The following is a 22,580-nucleotide window of genomic DNA, read 5'->3' on the forward strand; positions in this document are numbered from 1 at the left end:
AGGAGGGGAGGGGCAGGCATAGCAGTTCCAGCCACTTTTCCCTTGAAGGAATTGAGACCACAGTGAGCGGCATCGGAGCTCCGAAAGTTACCTTCCTGGAGCACAGTAAACCTGTCAGATGTGAATAATGGAGAAAAGTCTACGAGTCGGCAGGCACCTTATTTGTGTAAACTGCAGGCACACCATGAGTTAAGGCTAATGGGGTGCCTGCCGCCTTGTAGACTAATTTCCGGAGCTCCGATGCTGCTCACTGTGGTCTCAATCCCTTCAAGAGCAAAGTCACTGAAACTGCTATGCCTGCCCATTCACAGAAGCCTTTGTAGTATGCAAACTCATTTTCAATATATAAAGGCTGCTGTGGCAAAGCTGAAGGGTAGCCATAGCTGCTGTGTTTGCTTCTCTCATCTTGCAGCTGGAGGCTATCCTCCGGGAGTGCAATAAACCTGTCACAAATAAGTAATGGAAGGTAACGTACTTGGACTTAACTCATGGTATGCCTGAAGTTTTTTAAAAGTCACTAAATTCCTGGAACTGAGCTTTAAAGGTACTTGTAATGATAGAAATAAAATAACTGCTACTTTTGAGGAAATCTGGAGGATCAGAGGTCATCTGAAGTCTAAAATATAAAACATTTTCTCTTGGGAGACATGAGAGGTCAGGTAGTAACTATGAGGTTCATGTGACCTCAGACCCCTGGAAACAACAGCTCCTTATTATCCAAAATTGCGGCAGTTGCTCAATCACTTTTAAAGCTTCACTGCATGCTTTTGTTATGAGTTGTCCCATTTGGGTTGGTCCACAGATTCTGGAGGTAGCCCATCTTGGTGCCCCTTTACAGGGACAGCCTAGACCAGTGATGGTGAACCCTGGCACCCCAGATGTTTTGGAACTACATTTCCCATGATGCTCAGGTACACTGCAGTGTAGTTGAGCATCATGGGAAATCTAGTTCCAAAACATCTGGGGTGCCAACACTGGCCTAGACCTTTGGATCCAGCTACTGAATTATCCCTCTCTCCCTCTCTGGCAGGCTGTACACACAGAGCGCCTACAAGAATGAGCTGCTGTGCACTACAGTGCCCGAAATCCAACGCACCAACCTGTCCAATGTGGTCCTGCTGCTGAAATCACTGGGGGTGCAGGATCTTCTCCTCTTCCACTTTATGGACCCACCTCCAGAGGACAACATGCTCAACTCCATGTACCAGCTGTGGATTCTGGGGGCACTGGATAACACTGGTAATAGGACTCCCCACACTCTCTTCAACCTCGAAACATCCCTAACTTCTTAGTATTCATCTTTGTTTGTATTTTACTTAGGCTCGCTGACCTCCACCGGACGTCTCATGGTTGAGTTCCCTCTGGATCCAGCTCTATCCAAGATGTTGATAGTATCGTGTGATATGCGCTGCAGTGCTGAAATCCTTATTGTAGTGTCCATGTTGTCTGTGCCAGCCATATTTTACCGACCTAAGGTATTATGTGACGCATGATATGCATAATTTGATTATCTTTGATGCCTTTTCTTACATTTTCCCAAATCGCTGTACAGAAAGATTCTGTTCCTTCACATAGATCGTTTGCCTTTTCCCAATTCTCAAGCCTGGTTGCTCATGTCTGTTAAAAATCTTTTTAATAAATTGAACATGTGAGCTCATCAATTTTACAATAATGTCAAAGTGCTTGTTAGTATGTTCTGTGTTCAGGTAATTCTCGATCTTTCATTGAAGAACACAGCTTACTTCTTGATGGATGGGTTTGATGGCGCCACCTTCAGGAGCAGGATGCTAGGTGCAACTTAAAACAAAGCCTACCTAAAAGTGGCTCTCTGGTGATGACCAAACCCCCCCCCCCCCAAAAAAATCTGCAAGGCTTCTGTTTTTAAAGTGATCCAGTTGTTTTAGCGCCCTCGTCAGGAATGGGAGCTGCCCTAGAAGTGTCCAGTCCTTTAATTTAAGCAGTTCTAAAGGCAGGTGTGTTGTTTTTTTTTTTTTTTTTTTTTTTACTGCGTGACTTTAACGGACAATTGCGCGGTCGTGCGACGCTGTACCGAATTTGACGTCCTTTTTTTCCCACAAACAGAGCTTTCTTTTGGTGGTATTTGATCACCTGTGCGATTTTTTTTTTTTTTTGATCATGCCCTATAAACAAAAAAAGAGCGTCAATTTTGCAAAAATAACAATATTTTTCACTTTTTTTTTTATATGAAATTCCCCCCCAAAAAAATGTAAAAATCAATTTTTTAACTTTTTAGGCCAATTTGTTTTATGCTAAATATGTTTGGTTAAAAAAATTGCAAAAAGCGTATTTTGATTGGTTTGCGCAAAAGTTATCGCGTTTACTAACAAAGGGAAAGATTTTTGTCACTTTTGTTTTTTTTTTTTAACGAGTAATGGCCGCGATCTGCAATTTTTTTTTTTTTGCGGGACTGCGACATTGCGGCGGACAGATCGGACCCTTGACTGACATTTTTGACACTTTTGGGGGTACCAGTGACATTACTACAGTAATCAGTGCTATACATATGCACTGTTACTGCAAAATGACACTGGCAGGGAAGGGGTTAACTGTATTGGAGAGGGAGGGGTTAAGTGTGTCCTAGGGGCGTGTTTCTAACTGTAGTGGGACATGGCAACTGGTGTAAAAACAGAGATCAACCGTCCTACATAGTAGAACCGTCTGATCTCCATTTTTACACAGGGGAGAATGACAGGCGGCTTGTTTACATTAGCCGCCTGCCTTTCTCCCTTCCTGGCGAACGATCGCGAGTGACCAGCGGACATCGGGTCCGCCGGTCACACGCACTGACTTGTCAGGGAACGAGCCGGGGCGCGCGCGCGCCTCAGCAGGCACGCGCTCGCCCGCTATTGGCTCACAAGCCGGGGACAGGCTAGTGACGTACCGGTACATCACTTTGCCTGGCCGGGGCTGACCGCCGTAGTATATATACTTGCGGTGGTCGGTAAGTGGTTAAGATAAAAAAAAAACACCTGTGTGTATCAGCCCCATAGCGCCATCTCAAACCAGTAATGTAATGTTTCACGAGAGCCTCAGCTGTCCGGGGACTTCATCATTGGCTGAGACAGCAGCTCTCACCGTTGGCTCCCACTGCTGTCAAAGTCAGTGAGCCAATGAGGAGATAGGAGTTGGGCAGAGCTGCAGCTCCATGCCTGAATGGACACAGAGCAGCGGCTCCGCTGAGGTGCCCTCCTAGCCAGCTGCTTGCTGTGAGGGCAGGAGGGGGGGCCAGGAGTGCCAGTGGGGGACCCAAGAGGAGGATCTGGACTGCTCTGTGCAAAACCATTACTATACATTTTTTATATTACCATTTTAATAAAAAAAATTGGTAATATTATTTTACCTGCAGAAAATGTGCATTTATTTATTTATTTTTTTTTTTAAATGTGAACCTATGTTTTAAAAGGAACCCGTGAGCTTATCAGTTTTACGATGGTGTCCCAGTGCCTGCAAGTATGTTATGTGCTCAGCTCATTGTCTGTGAGCCTGGGGCCTGGATGGGGATTAGCTCTGAGTTTGTATAAAAAGAGCAGGACTTTGCTCTAAAAGCACAAGGTATAACATATTCCAGGACAGATCCCAAGCCTTTACTATACATTTGGCCTCCCCTATTGCTGAACTCAGAGCTCAGCCCTTTCCTTGCGATTTAACCCCTTAATGTCGGTGCCCCCTAGCCCTTTCAGGCGTTTCTGATGCAGGGTTCATGATAATTTTCATCGCCAGAACTGGCTGTCACAGCGGTCACGTGATCAGAAAGCTCCTGGTCGAAAGTAGTGATCGGAAGTTTTCCGTTAGACGCTGGAAACTGTTTTGGGATTACGCCAGGCGCTCGTTCTCTGGCACATGTTTGTTTTGCATTAAGGTACACAAATGTGTACTCTCTGTGCCAAGAGGTTAAAAGTCCAGAGTGAAGAGTTTCCACTGGCCACATTTTATCCAAAAGCCCTTTAAGTTTTTAAACGTTTTTTATTTTTTGTGTATAAACCAGAAAGCATTGGTAAAGGAACAGTTCATGCTTCCTGCAACCACCAGCCTATGGTGATGCAGCCCAGAGGCTAAAACAGTCCTGTCTGCAAGTCAGAATTTTACTTAGGCCATGTTTTAAAACCTCTGTGTGTGGGGGTGTCTCGTTTACGGAGTTGCCATGCAAAAAAATTCCCCAGAAGGCCTTTCTCTTCCTAAAAATGGCTTTAAAGCGGAGTTTCACCCAAATATGGAAGCTCAACTTTACTGCTTCCTCCCCCCCCCCCCCTCTGGTGCCACATTTGGGGGGGGGGGGAGCGGATAACTGTCAAAAATGGGTAACTGCTCCCACTTCCGTGTAAGGGCGCCTCAGCAACCTATGTCATTTGTGGCCCCTCCTCCTTCCCGCCCACCTTCTGGGAGACGCACAGAGGTCCCAGAAGACAGGAGGACCATTCAGAAAGCGCAGCCCGAGTCGCGCATGCACAGTAGGAAACAGGCTGTGAAGCCGCAAGGCTTCACTTCCAGGTTCCCTTAGTAAGGGTGCCGGTGCCTGCACGGGTCGGCTTCAGGTTGCCGACATCGCTGGCTCTGTGGACAGGTAAGTGTCCTTATATTAAAAGTCAGCAGCTATAGTATTTTGTAGCTGCTGATTTTACTTTTTTTTTTTTCCCCCCCCCCAGGCTGGAACTCCGCTTTAAAAACTGCTGCTGATCCCAGAGCCACCATGGGATGTTTCTAGAAGCTATTCTTTGCAATTCCTTTGACCTATGGAAAAAAAGTGCTGCATCACTCAAAAGTGCTATCACTGCAGTGGGATTAAAGAAAGCTGCAGGGGGCATGGCCATCAGCACTGTCACTACAGGTTCATAAGCCTGGAGCTTGTCAATCTGCATCTGGCTACACTTAGGCCTCGTTCACACAGGGCGTTTTAATCTGTGTCATGCGCAGGTTCGTGTTTTACCAGCATGGGGATGCAAAGGTGTTAATTGCCGGCAGTTCAGTTGCTGTCTATTGGGATGCAGCAGCTCCGTGTACACAGCCACTGCTCCCAATGTGATATCGGAGGTGCGGGTGCATAAACCTAAACACACCCAGCATGCATTCATGGCCATGCACCTGCATGGATGTCACATTGGGAGCAGCAGTTGTGTCAATGCAGCTGCAGCATCCCAGTTGACAGCTAAGGGACTGCCGGCATGGGTGTGCGCGGAACACCTTTTGAGCCTTTTATTGTACTTATTCAATGTAAATTCTACATCTGGCTATTTCCAATGCCTATAAATGACTGTCCTTGTGTGTTTTTTTTTTTTTTCAGGGACGTGAGGAAGAGAGCGATCAAGTCAGAGAGAAATTTGCTGTCCCTGAGAGTGACCACTTGACCTATCTGAACGTATTCCTCCAATGGAAGAACAATAACTACTCCAGTGGCTGGTGCAACCAGCATTTTATCCATGCTAAGGCCATGAGGAAGGTGAGTCCAGGTCATCAGTCATTTATATCCGTGCCATTTGTCTTACTGCACTGGAATTTCGCGCCCCGGGACACCCTCTACAGCAAGAAAGAAAACAGTCATTGTTTGCCACCTAGATGGGACTAAGCCAGTGATGGCAAACCTTGGCACCCCAGATGTTTTGGAACTACATTTACCATGATACTCATGCACTCTGCAGTGTAGTTGAGCATCATGGGAAATGTAGTTCCAAAACAACGGGTGCCAAGGTTTGCCATCACTGGTCTAAGCCATTGCTAATCTAAGAATTGCCATCCACTACAATATACTGTGCTTGTGTGCTTTTCTTTGGATGTTTCAGGTTTTTCTCAAAATTGTCTGATTTATTCTTCTGGCTTCTGATTTTCCAAGCCCTGAGTGTCTTTCTGGATTATGATATCCTCTGCTGCATGGACTTATGTAATGGTTCTGCATAATTTGGTACTGAATAAATGGATTCTGTCATTTGTGAAATCAGGTACGAGAAGTTCGGGCTCAGCTAAAGGACATCATGGTGTCGCAACGCATGTCCCTCTCGTCCTGTGGATCAGACTGGGATGTGGTCCGGAAATGTATCTGTGCAGCCTATTTCCATCAGGCTGCCAGGCTAAAGGTAAGTGAAGGTGTCTGATGGAGGTGTGATAATATGGGTGAGATGAACGTGGATCCAAGTGACTTGACTTCTATTTTCTGTTCCTGCAGGGAATCGGTGAATATGTCAATGTACGGACGGGGATGCCCTGTCACCTTCACCCAACCAGCTCCCTGTTTGGTATGGGATACACACCAGACTATATTGTTTACCATGAGCTGGTGATGACGACCAAGGTGAGGAGAGAATTCCCTGTCTGTAGTATTTGCAGAGTAAACATTTTTCAGGGGATGTGATTTGGAATTGTACGTTTTTTATTTGATACGATACTGATTCTATCTAGTGACCACTGAATGGCAGAATTATATTGGTCATTTTACTCCCTCTGTATTGGGATGCCTGATGTAAAGAAAATTAATTCATGATCTTTTATTACTGTGATGATAATCAGTTGCATTTTCTCCATATGTTCATTGGGAGGACACAGCGGGCCTGTGCGGTATAAGCCCTTCCTCTAGGAGGATGGACAATAGCAAAAGGGCATGTTTCTCCCCTTATGATCTAGAAGGTGGGCTATTCCCCTCTTTACAGGCAGAAAAAGTGCAGTTTTAGCATGGTATTCTAGGAAGTGCACTATACCCCCTTTGCAGAGGTAGTGATAGTGCCGCATCTACCTGATCTGATCTGATCTGGGGGTGCAGTAAAAGTCAGGGGGCAGAATGTTAATCAAATATGTGTGTCACTGACCGTCTGTCATAGTCTTGACCTGGGAAACACTAGTATGTATTAAGCTGTCATTAGATTAGGGTGATTAAAAAGAACCTGTGCCCTAGAGCTGCACGATTAATCGTATGAAAATCGCGATCTCGATTCACCCCTCCTGACGATCTAACCCTGAAATATGCTCGATCCTTTGCATAGCAGAGAGAACAGCTGTGGGGAAAAAAAAAAAAAAAAAAAAAGCCTCCCAGCAAACAGCTATCAGCATTAGTCTCCCAGTAACTATAAACAAAAATGATTACATTGTATCTTTTCCTTCCCTCTGCCAGGGAGAAAGGAAGTTTAACCTCTTAAAGACTGGATCTTTTTCTGACATTTGTTGCTTGCAAGTTAAAATCATTTTTTTTTTGCTAGAAAAGTACTTAGAACCCCCAAACATTTTATATATTTTTTTAGCAGAGACCCTACAGAATAAAATGGCGATTGTTGTAATATTTTATGTCACACTGTATTTGCGCAGCAGTCTTTCAAACGCAATTAATAGACTTTAATGAATAAAAAAAAAACGTAACAGTAAAGTTATCCCAATTTTTTTTTTTTTGTTACACAGAGAATCGTGATCTTTATTCCAAGCTAAAAAATCGTGATTCTCATTTTGGCCAGAATGGTGCAGCTCTACTGTGCCCCATGATATAAGATGTCCCTATAGGAGTCCCCCTTAGGGTCACAATCAGAATGCCCCCTTACATATTACATTATCACCCCTTACATCCTGGTGTCCCCATCGCCCCCCCCTTGCATCCTAGTGTCCCCATCGCCCCCCCTTGCATCCTAGTGCCCCTATCGCCCCCCCCCCTTGCATCCTGGTGTCCCCCTTAGAGTGCCCCCCTTGCATCCTGGTGTCCCCCTTAGAGTGCCCCCCTTGCATCTTATCACTTATCCCTATCAGAGTTCCCCGTCAGAGTGCCCCATTACATATTATCACTTATCCCTATCAGAATGCCACCTTACATCAAGTGTCCCATCAGTCCCCCCCCCCCCCCCCCTTACATCGAGTGTCCCCATTCAGAATGCCCCTTACATCAAGTGTCCCCAGCATGAGTCGTCGTCGTCCCCTTTACATCAAGTGTCTGGTCTGCATCAGACTGATTCATGGATCAGTGACTGTACTCTCGTTCTGAGGGAGGGGGATGGTTGCAACTAAAATCTGGTGGGGCACAGCTCACCCTAGCACAACCCCCCCCTCCCCCTAGATCCAGCCATGAGCAGTGAGATATCAATTTTAACCTCCAAGGTTGGTTGGTCCTCTCTGTATAGGCAGTGTGAGTTCAGTGTTGGCTCCGTGTCCTGGGAGGTGGGCGATGAGATCTGCACAGGCAACGATAGTTCACTTTTAGCTTTATGTTCTATAAAGTGGGTTATGCACCAGTATTGAGTTTAGTTTTAACTTAGTATCTAAGGAGGGGGGCCATACCCCCCCCCCACCCCACCCTCTTGTTTTTATCAAAGTGTTAAAAAAATCTAATCAAAAAAATCAAATAATATGAACCAACAAAAACAACCGTTGGATTCAGCCATTCAAATTGCTGCAAACTATGTTCAAAATTCTAATATGCATTGATAAATAAGTGTGATGTTTCCATGAGATTTTAGTGGTCACTGTGTTGCTTCTGCTCTTCTAGGAATACATGCAGTGCGTCACAGCGGTGGATGGAGAGTGGCTAGCAGAGCTCGGTCCCATGTTCTACAGTATAAAGCATGCTGGGAAGTCCAGACAGGTGGGTGAGCCGTATTCTTGGAATGTCCCTGTGTTAGTGCCAGTATTTTGTTCCCTTTTTTGTTTGGGGGGACAGAACATCCAAGCTTGATCTTCTTGCCTAGCTTGGACGTTCTCCTACAGAAATATGGAGGCCGCCATTGCTGACCACCTGGGAGTACTCCCAGTTATCTGCACTGACCATACTGGCTTCCAAGAACATGATTTTAACAGTGAGTATAATGATTCGCCGCCTTGTGGTTTTCAGGAGAACAAACGCAGGGCCAAGGAAGAGGTGTCAGCCATGGAGGAAGAAATGATAATGGCGGAAGAACAACTTAGATCGAGGAGAGAGGAGCAGGACAAGAAAAGCACACTCAGCAGTTCCAGGTGAGTCCTCATTATACATGAATATATAAAAAGTAATGTCAGTGAGACTGTTACTATGGTGCATATGGCATAACCAAAAAGATTCACAGGCTTTTCTTCTAGTGCTGCTGTTGTAAGCTATAACTGGTATGAAGGTACATTGACTAAAGTACAGAACTTTTACAAATTACTGTATTGGATGAAAAAACTACAGTGTGTGCCTTTCCTGTCTTCCTGTATACCAGTGTGCGTAAGCGTTCTGCAGTACAGGGACACTCACAAAATGCAGGAAAGGAAGAGGGCCCTGGGAATGCAGACTGTCTATACCCTAAAGAATGCCAGTATCCCTGCGAGTGCTGCCTGTCCATGTTCTAGAGACCAATGGTGTTTCTGAGGGTGCAACTGGCCTATAGAGCAGTGGTCTCCAAACTGCAGCCCAGGGGGTGGGATGCAGCCATTTGCCTGGCTTCATCGGGCCCTTGGGGCACTATTCCTCCTTTTTAATAATGATGGGCACTATTCCTCCAATTAACACCAATAGGTCACCGTTGCTCCCACGGACGGCAGCAGCGGGTGGGGTCAGCGTTGCTCCCACGGACGGACGGCAGCAGCGGGTGGGGTCAGCGTTGCTCCCACGGACGGACGGCAGCAGCGGGTGGGGTCAGCGTTGCTCCCACGGACGGACGGCAGCAGCGGGTGGGGTCAGCGTTGCTCCCACGGACGGACGGCAGCAGCGGGTGGGGTCAGCGTTGCTCCCACGGACGGACGGCAGCAGCAGCGGAGGGGTCAGCGTTGCTCCCACGGACGGCAGCAGTCAATGATGATGCTTTGTTTACTGCCACTAACACCATATTTCTCTTTCGCTCATTGATGGACCCAGCTCCTGATCTTTATAACCATTGGGTTATACTGCCCCCTACAGGAGTAGGACACTAGTCAGAAAAAAAAAGTCTGGCTCTGCCTATGCGCAGTCCCAGGGGGTATACTCCCTCTCTGCTATAGGTACTCTTGTTTTTTTTTCTGCATTGTCAGGAGTAAGGACCTAGTTCCTTGCTGGGATCTTCTGTTCTGGCAAATTTTTATTTTTAGAAAACCTCACCACCTGTTCCCCCCCCCCCCCCCCCCCCTCTGAGGCTGCTGGGCCCTCCAGGTCCCATCCATCCATCGATGCACTGGAGGCGGTTTTTGGGCAACGGGCTGGTAAAAAGTGCCCCCCCGCCTTCCTCGGTCTCATCAGATCTTGATTCTGATTCTGCCGCTGCTGAAGTGGGTCACCCTGCTGTGTCTAGGACCACGCGCCCTGAATCCTCAGATAGTGAGGATTCCTTCTTCTGCAACCGTGCACGAAAAGGCGCCGGTGGACGCACTGATTTTGGCTGTGCGTGGGACCTTAAAGATGGAGGACACAGCTGCGACAGGGACGCAGGTTCCCTTGTGCAGTCACAAGCCATCCAGAGCAGAAGAGGTGTTCCCTTTCCCCTCCTATTTTGACAGAATTATCACTAAAGAGTGGGGACAACCAAAGCGTCCCCTTGGGGGTCCCTAAGCGATTTGCTAGGCGATACCCCTATAAGAGTCCCTTCTTAAGAAGTGCGGTGGTGGACCCACCGGTTTCCAGATTAAACAAGGCAACCATGGTTCCCATTGTCCTGGTGTCGCAGACACTGACCGAATCAGGTAGGCTTATGGGCCGTGACCTGGAGGGGGAGTAGCTCCCCCCTGCCTTTGCTGAGCTAATGGACCAGCTGGTCCTGGGGCTTCAGTTTATTTGTGATGCCTCTTAGGATGCGGCTCCCCTAGTGGCTTGGCTCTGTTTCGGTAGTGGTCCTTCGGCGTGTCTTTTGGCTCAAATGCTGGTCTGCGGACCAGACTTCTAAACCGGCCTTGACTGATCTTTCCTTTCAAGGAGATTTCAAGGAGATTGCCTGTTTAGTGCTACCCTGGATGACATCATTAAAGGTCTCACAGGGGGGGGGGGAGGAGTATCTTTCTTCCGCAGGCTACTAAGAGCAAGGACCCTCATTGTAGATATGGGCCCTCCTTCTTGGCTCATAAGTTGTTTCGTTCCTCAGGGTCTTCTGACAAGGGATCGGAGCCCTTTGGGGGGCCTCCTCTGGAGGATCCAAGCGAACTTGGTCTGGCAAGTCAAGTGCGGGCTTCTCCAGACTCGCGGACAAGGCCCCTTGTATGAAGCATGAAGGTGCGCCCTCACCCATATCTGGGGTGGGGGGGACGTCTTCACTGGTTCCTGGACCAGTGGACTTCCCTGGTACAAGAACAAGTGGGTCCACAAGGTCATTGAGTTTCGTTCTTGCCCTCCGGTAAGGTTCTTCCTTCCAACGTTCGACTGTCCCTGTTCTGCTTACAGACTTTTTTTTTTGGGGCAGTGCAGGACCTTTTACTTTAAAGGGTAATGGTCCCGGTTCCGACTTCGGAATATTTTCAGGGGTTTTACTCAAAATTGTGTAAAGTCCCCAGGAAGGAAGGTGTGTCAATTATGGACCTCAGGGCGCTGAACTGCTTTGTGCAGGTGGTTCAGAAGTTCAGAATGGAGTCCATTCGCACGGTGGTGGCTTCTTTGCATCAGGGGTAATTTCTTGCCTTTGCATTCCTGTAGGTGTCGGTCTCCAGTGCTTTCTTCGGTTTGCCGTGGGAGAGGAGCATTATCAGTTGGTGGCGTTACCCTTTGGTCTCATCTCTGCTCCTCGGGTCTTCATGGAAGTGTTGGCCATAGTGCTAGCATTGTTTTGCCAATGGGGGATCGTGGTACTGGGCTGCTTGGATGACCTTCTTCTGCGAGCGGTGTCTCCTACTGCTTTGGTGGAAAACCTCCACCATGCGAGCTTGACGGATTTTGGTCGGATTCTGAATTTTCAGACGTCTGCTCTGGTTCCTTCCACAAATCTGGACAATCTAGGTCTGACTCTGGACTCGGCCTTGGCCAGAGTGCTCCATCCTCTGAACAAACTCCAGAAACTGCAGGCTGCAAATTATCTCCTGCTGTCCAGAAGATGGTCATCCCTCCGGACTTGCATGCGGGTGCTGGGCCTGATGGTGTCTACCTTCCTTTTGAGGTGGTTCTGTTTGCACAGTTCCATATGAGGTCCATGCAAGAGAGATTCTGGCCGAATGGGACAAGAATACACAGTCTCTGGACAATCCGATCCGGCTGAGCTGAGGATTGAGAGCGTCCCTGATATGGTGTCTTCATTCTTCAGTGCTTCGGCTGGGCAAATCCTTCCTCCCCTTGTATTGGACAGTGGTCACCATGGATGCCAGCTTGTCTGGCTGGGGAGGCGTTCTCGGCAAAAAATCTGCTCAGGGGGTCTGAACGCTGGAAGAGTCCAGACTACCAATCTATGTCCTGGAACTCCAAACGATCAGACTGTGCCTGGAACATTGGACCGATCGTCCTCAGGGATGTCCAGTGGGCATTCAATCTGACAATGCCAGGTCCGTGGCTTATGGCAATCACCCGGGGGGGTTGGGTATTGTCCTGGGGGGCTATGACGGTAGCCGGCATTCTAAGGTGGACAGAATGTTTTGTTCTAGTCCTCTGTCGTACATATTCCCGAAGCGGAAATCTGGCAGGCAGATTACCTCAGTTGGCAGGAGTTGGACCAAGGGGAGTGGTTCCTTCATCCGGAGGGGTTTCATTAGTTGTGTCTTTGGTTGGGGCATCCCCTAGGTGGATCTGTTGGTGTCTCGGCTCAACAGAAAGGTGCAGAGTTGTGTGGCTCAGTCACGGGATCCTCTGGCGGACGCCACAGACGCACTGGTGGCTCAGTGGGGTCAGTATCGTCTGATTTACGCCTTCCCTCCTCTCAAGCTTCTGCCAAGACTTCTAGGCAGGATTGAGGCAGAAGGAATTCCGGTCATATTAGTGGCCCCGGACAGGCCTCGCTGGGCTTGGTACACCAATCTGGTGCGGCTGGTCGCCCACGTTCCTTGGAAGCTTCCTCTAAGGGAAGATCTGCTGTCCCAAGGACAAATCTTTCATCCTGCTTTACAGTCGCTGGCTTTGACGGCTTGGCTGTTGAACGCCAAGTGCTGATGGTTAGAGGTTTGTCTGAGTCGGTGATTCCAACGCTGTTAAAAGCTAGGAAATCGACTTCTAGGAAGATCTACCATCATACATGGAAGACGTACATTGTGTGGTGTGAGTCTCTTGGGGTTCATCCTCACTTTTTTTTCTTTTAGGGGCTTGGATTTTGACCTTCCTTCAACAGGGGGTTGAGCAGAAACTGGCCTTGAGTACTATCAAGGGTCAGGTGTCAGCCTTAGTGGTCTTCTTTCAATGGCCCTTGGCCACATACCCGTGCGTACGTTTCTTCAGGGAGTTAGGCACTTGACCCCTCCTTTTGCGGTCTCTGTTGCCGCCTTGGAACCTCAACTTGGTGCTCTCAGTCCTCCAGAAGCCTCCTTTTGAGAATCTTCGAGAGATTCCCCCTGCTTACGCTGTCCCAGGTGTCCTTTTTGGTGGCTTTCACCTCTGCGTGCAGGGTGTCGGAATAGGCAGCATTATCTTGTCCACCTTACTGGTGGTTTACAGTGATTAGGTGGTTCTTCGCCCCGGTCCGTCGTCCCTTTCTCAGGTTGTCTCTGATTTTTATTTGAATGAAGACATTGTGTTGCCTTCCCTGTGTCCCAGGCCAACACATCCGAAGGAAATAGCTTTGCATGCCTTGGATGTGGACCGGGCAAATAGGGTGTACTTGGCAGCTACAGAGTGTTTTAGGAAGTCAGACTCACGGATGAGCCTCAGAAAGGGTCGTCTATTTCCTCTGCGACCATTTCCAGATGGATCAGACAGATGGTGATTCAGGCCTATTCCATCAGGGGTCAGGTTCCTCCTTTCCCTGTCAAGGCGCACTCTACTCGGGTGCTCAGTGCCTCCTGGGCTTTCCGTCAGTGATGCAGGTTTGCAAGGCGGCCATCTGGTGGTCGGTGCACACTTTCACAAAGTTCTATTAAAGTGGATGTGTTGGCATCTGCGGATGCTTCCTTTTGGCCTCAAGGTTTTGCAGGCTGCTGTTTAGAGGATCTGGTTCTCTTTGATGGTGTATTGTTTTTTTCAGGTGAGCTCCAGTTTTGGTTGAGCTCCTGTTTACCTGGTTGGCTATAGTTAGCCTTGGGAGTTTTTTTGCTGCGCCCCCCCCATGGTAACACTGCTATGGGACGTCCCAATGGTTAAGAAGATCAGGAGCTGTGTCCGTCCATAACGAAAGAGAAAATGGGATTTTTGACTTACTGGAAAATTCATTTCTCAGATGTTCATTGATGGACACAGCACCCACCCCTCTGTGGAGTTGTAATTCGTCTGACACTGCTTGTAACAAAACTGAGTAACTATAGCTGAGAGAGGGAGTATACCCCGTGGGACTGCCCATAGGTGTAGTCAGACTTGTTTTTTTTTTTTTCTGCCTAGTGTCCTACTCTCTGTAGGGGGCAGTAGAACCCAATAGTTAAGAAGATTAGGAGCTGTGTCCGTCAATGAACATCAGAGAAATGGATTTTACGGTAAGGGCTCTTTCACACGGGTGTTCCGATCCGATCAGATCCGCCTGTCAGTTTTTTAGGTGGATCTGATCGGATGCCCCATTCAGCCCTATGGAGCAGCGGATGTCAGCGGAGACACCTGAAATCCGGATGGATGGAAACCCTATTTTCCATCCGTCCTGGGGATCGGATGGGATCAGATGAGAGCGGACAGCCGGTCCGTTCTCATCCGATTCCCCCATAGAGAGCAGCGGGGCTCTGACACCTCCCTCTCCGCACTGTGTGCGGAGACGGAGCTGTCATCCGCCGGCTCAGCCGATCCCCGCTGAGCAGCATCGATCCCCGCTGAGCAGCACGGATCCGCCTACGGAGGCAGACCGTGTGAAAGAGCGCTAAGTCAAAATCCCATTTTTCTCCTCCCATTGGCCACAGTCTGGCACCCCCTAAAGACTGAAGAACCATAAACTGACCCTTTCTTTGGAAAGTTTGGAAATCCTATCTGTAGAGAACAGCAGAATGGATGAAAGGATTACCTGACCCTGGCGAACTGTAGCATCACTTGAAGTGCAGCCTGTCCATGACCAGAGAATGCCAGTATTGTTGAGTACAGGCTTTCTCTTCGCTTTAGAAAACAGCCGCCTCTGACTGTGCTTCTTGTCTGTATCATAGAGCTTGTCTGTCTGCATCTATGAGTGCATGCCCCAGAGACAGCCTTGAAAGTGCAGCCTGTAGCCCTACTGTTTTCATACAGCTTTATTGTAGCCCTACAGATTGGCGGCGTTGCCAAAATTGCAGCATGTTCAAGCCCAAGAGATGGGTGGCAATGCTGAGAGAGTTCAGTATGTCCGTGCCCTAGAGAATGGCAGTGTTGCTTAGAGTGCAGCCTATACCCTAGAGCAGGGGTGTCAAACTCAATTTCACTGAGGGCCGCATTAGCATTATGATTGCCCTCAAAGGGCCGGTTGTATCTGTAAGATTAGGTGTTCAGAGCACCCCATCCCCTCTATATCAGATGTAAAGAGCCCCCTCACTATCAGAAGTCAAGAGTCCCCCACCCTCCCTTACATCACAGTAAAATCAGGGGAGGGCTGGAGTCAGCTGCATGGTGAGTCCAATGGAGGAGGAGATGAGGGGGTGCTGCGGCTACTTGGATAAGTGCAGGATCTGTAGGAAGAGTCCTGTCCTCCTCTCGGTTCCTGACTGCTGACATAGGGTGGGGTGGAGATGAGGGGGGTGCCGCAGGAGAGGTGTGAGGGCCACATGAAATGGCCTGGCGGGCCGCGTGTTTGACACATGTGCCCTAGAGCAACACAACTAAATGGCAGACCGCGGTCTGGACCAGATCACTGACCGCTGCAATCCTGCCTCCTTTCCCTCAGCCACCACCTCTATCATCGCAGCAGAGTGGAGAGTTGGAGGCACAGCAGCTTTAGATGGAGGGCGGGAGCTGCCAGAGTTAACTTTTCATATTAAGCTGTTGACAGCCCAGAGATGTGAAGGGGGGGGGGGGATTGGAGGCCGGGGGGGGGGGGGGTTGGTCGATTCAAAAGAGGACTGAGGACATTGATCTAACCAATCATCTGCTGGACAACTTGAAAAGCTCCTGCTCTCCATCCAAAGCTGCTGTGCCTCCCATTCTCTGTTCTGTGTAACCAGAGTACCATAGTAAAGTTAAGGGGCAGGGGTCTATAATGTGAAGGGGGGGGGGGGCATAACTGCAGGGGGCTGTGATGTGAAGAGGGGGGGGGGCAGATAATACCGCTGTGTACGAGAATTTGATGTGAAGGTGGCGGAGGACACTGTTGGGGGTTGATGTGAAGGGGGGCAGGGAGCACAGCGAGGGGAGGGGTTTGGTGATCGGTGATGTGAAGGTGGGCAGAGGACACTACTGTTTGGGGGTTGTTTGTGTGAAGGGGGGGGCAGAGAATAACAGTATGCAGGGGAAACTGATGTGAAGGGGGGCAGAGGACACCAATGTGGGAGGGTGCTATGAAAGGGCAGAGGACACTGTTGTGGGGGGCAGGGGGTTGATGTAAAAGGTGTCAGAGAGCACCGTGCGGGAGGGGGGGGTAGGTTGGTGATTTGAAGGTGGGCAGAGGACATGGTGTCATGGCTGGGAGTGCAGCCCTTTCCTATTGAGTTTGGTGGCAGCATTGGGTGTGCGGCAAACCCACTTACTGGGGACCGGCGCCTTTAGACCTCCTAATTCCTCAGCATTGCTTAGTGTTGTTTTCAAGAAAATCTGACTTGTGTTTCTTGTCTCTGCAGGTCTGTGAAGATCTACACACCGGGCAGGAAAGAGCAGATGGAGCAGGGGACCCCTCGCCGCACCCCTGCACGGTTTGGCCTGTGAGGACATTCTTGTACCCTGTCCTTCTTCTTCAACCCCCCCACCCCCACAAATCATTTCCTGGAGAGGGGCGCTCTACTCATGAAAACTGGGACTTGGTAGCTTTGTGAAGGACAGAGTGTTTTCATACAGTTTTATTGTAAAGTGGAATGTTATTTTTAAGCAATAACATATCTTTTGTTCTGATGGTGTCAAAGTGGAGCAGTTATTTTTTACATAACATCACTGTAAAGAATATCCGGGCTTTGAGTGATTATTGCAAATGTCGCATTTCTTTTATGTATATGTAATGCTCAGGAGGGTTCCCTGTGGATGGAGACCCTCTTGAGAAGTACTGGTTGGTGTTTACAGAATTAAATTGTATCTAAACCCCAAAAACAAAAATGTAATCTATTTCAGCTTTGCAGTCCTTAGATGGAGTGGCTGCATTAGGTTTCATTTTTAAGGCTTTTTTTTTCCCCCCCCCCCTTGGCCATCCATTGGGAGACACAGCTGGTATTCAGCAACATGGGCATATTGCTGCCTGCAGGGGAAATGGACACTGGGTATATAAACTGTCGGCTGTAACCGCTTTGTCAGGTATGCGTAGGGATGATTTACTAGAACTGGAGAGCGCAAAAGCTGAGGCAGCTGTGCATACAAACCAATCAGCTTCCAGGTTTTACTGTCAAAGCTTAATACCCCGTACACATGTTCCGATAATTGTACGATCGACCTGATCGCATGATAATCTGATCGTTTGTACACAGCTTTCGACAGCCGATCATGACAGTTCATCCAATAAAATCCGAAGGGAAAAACAGGAAAACTGTTGTACGACAATCGTTTCATCAGTACACTATGCGTCCGCTAAAAATCGATCGACAAAGACCGCGCATGATCAGAAACACTAAAATGGCACGGAAAAAGCCTGGCTGCCATTGTTTGTTTTGCACCATCTGATATGTAGCTAAGCAAGCCAAACCGCACAGAGACAAACCTCAAACATTCTGCCACACAGTCCTTCAGAGGGATGAGACCAAAATTGAGCTTTTTGGCCACAACCATAAACGCTACATTCGGAGAGGAGTCAACAAGGCCTATGATGAAAGGTCCACCATCCCTACTGTGAAACACGGAGGTGGATCGCTGATGTTTTGGGGATGTGCGAGCTGCAAAGGCACAGGCAATGTGGTCAAAATTGATGGCAAGATGAATGCAGTATGTTAAAACATAGTGTCAAACATGTCAGTTAGGGGTCTGATCTGTCCGCCGCAATGTCGCAGTCCTGCTAAAAATCACAGATCGCCGCCATTACTAGTAAAAATAAATAAAAATGACATCTTTCCCCTAGTTTCTAGACACGATAACTTTTGTGCAAACCAATCAAAATATGATTATTGCAATTTTTTTTTTTTGCCAAAAATATGTAGCAGAATACAAATTGACCTAAAAGGATGAAAAAATTGATTTTTATTTTTTGGGAATGTTTTATATAGCAGAAAGTGAAAAATATATATATTTTTTTTTTTTCCCAGAATTGTCACTTTTTTTTGTTTATAGCGCAAAAAATAAAAAATTGCAGAGGTGATCAACTACCACCCAAAGAAAGCTCTATTTGTGGGGTACAGCGTTGCACGACCACGCAATTTTCCGTTAATGACCAGGCCATTTTTTTTTTCTGCAATTTGGCACTGCATTACTTTAAGGGGGCAAAACCTTCTGGTCCAGAACTGGTTAAGAGAACACAAATACAGCCTGTAAGAGTTTTTATTTGGAAGTACTATAAAAATAAAAGTAAGCCAACCTATAAAGGTGTCTTCACTTTTGGGGTAACATTTGGTTTAAATAAAGAGATGATTCCTGTATACCTCGTTAGTTCTCGGAGACTGATGGCAGAATAAGCAAACAGCGATTTGAGGAGTTTCTTATATTAATTTATTACAAAATAATATAAATATATTAAAATGATTTACAACTGATTCATAAATATAAAAAAACAAACAAACAGTGCAATGATTGTGCCCGCAGCATTGGAAAGGTAAATTCACAGTGTTGGATATGAAGACAGAACAAACAGGATCCAGGAAAACTATTATACGGCTATTGTGTTTTATGGGCGGGGGGGGGTCAGACTTCATCCAAAAGTCACAGGGATTTTTTATTTTTCTTATTTCAGGTTCTTGTATAGCGCTGTCAATTTACGCAGCGCTTTACATCTACATTGTACATTCACATCAGTCCCTACCCTCAAGGAGCTCACAATCTAAGGATCCTCAAACTACGGCCCTCCAGCTGCTGCAGAACTACACATCCCATGAGGAGTTGTAAAACTCTGACATTCACAGATATGACTAGGCATGATGGGAATTGTAGTTCCTGAGCAACTGGAGGGCCATAGTTTGAAGACCCCCCCCCCTGCATTAGTGCATATACAATTTATGAATATTCTGTTTTCTGAGAATCCAGTGATGAAACCCCCCCCCCCCCCCGGCATTCACTTATCTGGTAATTCGCAGCCATGTAACGGCCATATTGAACAGTTCAGACTTGACTGGCTGTAAACTAGTTCCAGGTCACTGACTCATCAGGTAGTAAGTCTGGGCTTTGGATGACTGCTCAGCAGCGTTAGAAAGCAAATCTGCAATGATTGCTGCCATAATTTGTTAATTTCTGTTTTAGGACAGTTAATGGTTTTTGCAGGTGCAGATCAGCCCCATACACCCATGAATAGGTGCTGCATTTCTGAGAAAGCCAAGCAGCTACGGTCACTGGTAACACCTGATTAGTGGGGGTACAGGATTGCGGGATCACCAGCGGCAGCATGAGAGAATGTCTGGGATATTTATTTTTATTTCTCCCCCAGAAATTAGAAACTGGCAACGTTCTATGAAAGAGGATGGGACCTGCCACCATACCTGGGCCAGGCTTTTAATTGATCCTTTGCCTGGAGTCTAAACCGTGCCTCAACCTTTAGCCCACGTAGAGATTAAACCATGACCTTTCCTGGTGCTAAGCCCTACCCCATCCTATAGCCTACTTACTAAGGCCCCTTTCACACGGGCTTTCTGATCCTGTCCACCTGTCAGGCGGACCTGATCAGATGCTCCATGCACCCCTATGGAGCAGCGGATGTCAGCAGGGACCGCTGCTATCCGATCCTGTCTGTGAAATCCGGATGGATGGAAACCCTATTTTCCATCCGTCTGGAGGATCGGATGAAATGAACAAGCGGTCTGTTTTCATCTGATCTCCCATAGAGCAGTGCAGGGCTCTGTCAGGTCTGTCTCTGCAAAGTAAGCGGAGATGGAGCTGTCATCCGCCTGCTCAGCGGGGATCGGCGTGTGCCTGTGTGAAAGCGGCCTTAGAGCTTCTCTTGTCCACTGTGAGTCTTAAGCCCCGTACACAGGAGCCGAATGTTGGGCAGCATCAGCCAGTTCAATAGAAACCGGCCGACATACGGCCCATGTGTACTGCAGCCGGTCCATCAGAAGCCAGCTCTTCCGTCTGGAAAAAGGTCTGCCAACTGGCTCCAGATCCACTGACTGGAGTGTTCTGGTGGGAACACAATAGAACAGCAGGAGTGATCGCTGTACTAACATCGGCTTGTTAGTACAGCAGCTCTGAGCTGTCAGTTTTCTTTCGTTCAGCCCACTGGGTTGAACGAAACAAAACCTAGCATTGTGTACAAGGCTTAAAGGAGAAGTACAGCCAAATATCCTTTGGCTTTACTTTAGTGGATCACAGAGATGGAGTATGTTCTGCACTCCTGTGACATGTTTACAGCGGGCTGACAGCACGGAGCCGGTCCAGGCTCGGAGAAGATTGTGACAATTAAGTCAGGATCTACCCACATGCCTGGACCGACAGCCCTGCTCAGCCTCTTAGCGAGCCGCTGAGAGCCTGTGCCAGCCACTCCGCCCCCTCCACAGCAAAGGAGGGCAGAGCAAAGAGCCTGAGCCAGTCACTCCCCCCCCCCCCCCCTCCACAGCAAAGGAGGGCAGAGCAAAGAGCCTGAGCCAGTCACTCCCCCCCCCCCTCCACAGCAAAGGAGGGCAGAGCAAAGAGCCTGAGCCAGCCACTCCCCCCCCCCCCCCTCCACAACAAAGGGGGGCAGAGCAGAGAGCTCTGAGAACCAAGCGATCTGTGGTTTTTTGTTTGCTTGGTCCTCGGTGTTGCAGCCATCTAGGTAAGGAGGATTCCGAAAAAAAAACAACCCCATACTTCTTTCAATAGTTGCCAGTCGGGAGAGGGTGGAGCTTAATTTACATTTGAAAAAGGTAAAGTAAAAAAAAAGCAGGAAAAGCGGAACTAAACCCTTCTATTTAGAGGGAAGGTGGCATCTTAGCCTCTGTTCTTCAGTTTCCATGGTGCTGCACATGTGATCAGTTATGACACCAGCCATTTGATGGCTTAACAGTTCGGTTGAAAGCTGACATAAGCACACTGGCAACTGTGACTGTTATTCACGACATGCATTGAATGTAAGTGCTCGGGGAAACCATAAAATGATGGGTTTGGTTCTGCTGTAAAGCAGAAATAAAACCATTGTTTTAAAGTGTTACATTACCCGGTGCAATAACTGATCACATGTGCAGCACCATCACAACTGCAGATAAAACGGAAGCTAATGGGCCATACACACTATACAATTCTCTTTAAATTTTTTTTCCTTCAGATTTACCAAAACCATATAATATGAGGTCAAATCTAAACACTTTCAATTTGTATGCAATCAGGCCGGCCCTTGCACTACATAGTTGAAGGTAAAGCCCCGTACACACGTACCGATTGTTGGCCGTAAATATTCGGCCGCCGACCGATCGGCCGATTGTAGGCTTGTTAGTATGATGCTTCCGACAGCCGACAGCGCATTTTCGGCTGAACAGAATCTGTCGTGCAGGCATTAAAATTTTTGTTGGCCGTCACCAGAACAGCCGATTGTTCGTCAGTCAGTACAGATTTCGGCCGACAGACAGCAGATTTGCAAGACTGGGCATGCTCAGAGAAGAAAAAAGACAAGGAAAGTTAACCATCACATGACATCACTTCTGCAGTCGGCTGTTGATGTGGGCGGAGCCCCACACTGCCGTGCTTTTGTCATAAAGCGACCGCTGGTATTGGAAACTTCTCCCTGTACTGCTGTCACACAGAGAGATCCAATCGCTAAGTGGGAACTTGTTTGGCCCCTTTCACGCACGCCGGAGTCCGTTCTGCTCAGCGGGGGATCGATCCGCCGATCCCTGCTGAGCAGACGGATGACAGCTCCATCTCCGCTCTGTGTGCAGAGACAGAGCTGTCAGATCCCCGCTGTCGTCTATGGGAGATCGGATGAGAACGGATTGCCTGTCCATTCTCATCCAATCCTCCAGAACAGGAATCCTCAAACTACGGCCCTCCAGCTGTTGCGGAACTACACATCCCATGAGGCATTGTAAAACTCTGACATTCACAGACATGACTAGGCATGATGGGAATTGTAGTTCCTGAACAACTGGAGGGCCAAAGTTTGAAGACCCTTGCTCCAGACGGATGGAAAATCAGGTTTTCATCCGTCTGGATTTCACAGACCGGATCGGAGAGCAGCGGGTGTCAGTGGAGATGTCTCCACTGACACCCGCTGCCCCATAGGGATGCATGGAGCATCCATTCAGGTCCACCTGAAAAACTGACAGGTGGATCGGATCGCCCGTGTGAAAGGGGCCATACACTTTCCACCCTAAAAACGGGTGGAAGTTGTAACATGTTCCTGAAGGTGAACTTATCCTTTCAGGCTCTGTATGCAGCCTGGGTCTAAGATCTGATCGGCTCCATGGAGACACGTGGACTGATTTGAAGAATA

General features: G+C 48.1%; 1 protein-coding gene across 1 annotated transcript in view; it reads left to right on the plus strand.

Moving 5' to 3' along the window:
• The window catches only part of DHX38 (DEAH-box helicase 38), a 50,936-nt gene extending 33,940 nt beyond the window's left edge, over nucleotides 1-16,996 (plus strand). The window contains exons 18-25 of the mRNA XM_082269669.1: nucleotides 1,031-1,239; nucleotides 1,321-1,475; nucleotides 5,300-5,455; nucleotides 5,952-6,086; nucleotides 6,176-6,301; nucleotides 8,468-8,563; nucleotides 8,810-8,931; nucleotides 16,678-16,996. Of these exons, the coding sequence (XP_082125795.1) occupies nucleotides 1,031-1,239; nucleotides 1,321-1,475; nucleotides 5,300-5,455; nucleotides 5,952-6,086; nucleotides 6,176-6,301; nucleotides 8,468-8,563; nucleotides 8,810-8,931; nucleotides 16,678-16,762 (1,084 nt within the window). The 3' untranslated portion in view covers nucleotides 16,763-16,996. The remainder of the gene's footprint in view (nucleotides 1-1,030; nucleotides 1,240-1,320; nucleotides 1,476-5,299; nucleotides 5,456-5,951; nucleotides 6,087-6,175; nucleotides 6,302-8,467; nucleotides 8,564-8,809; nucleotides 8,932-16,677) is intronic.
• Nucleotides 16,997-22,580: the final 5,584 nt, after the last annotated feature.

The sequence above is a fragment of the Pelophylax lessonae genome (assembly GCF_965119305.1).
Source record: "Pelophylax lessonae genome assembly, chromosome: 10".
NCBI lineage: Eukaryota > Metazoa > Chordata > Amphibia > Anura > Ranidae > Pelophylax > Pelophylax lessonae.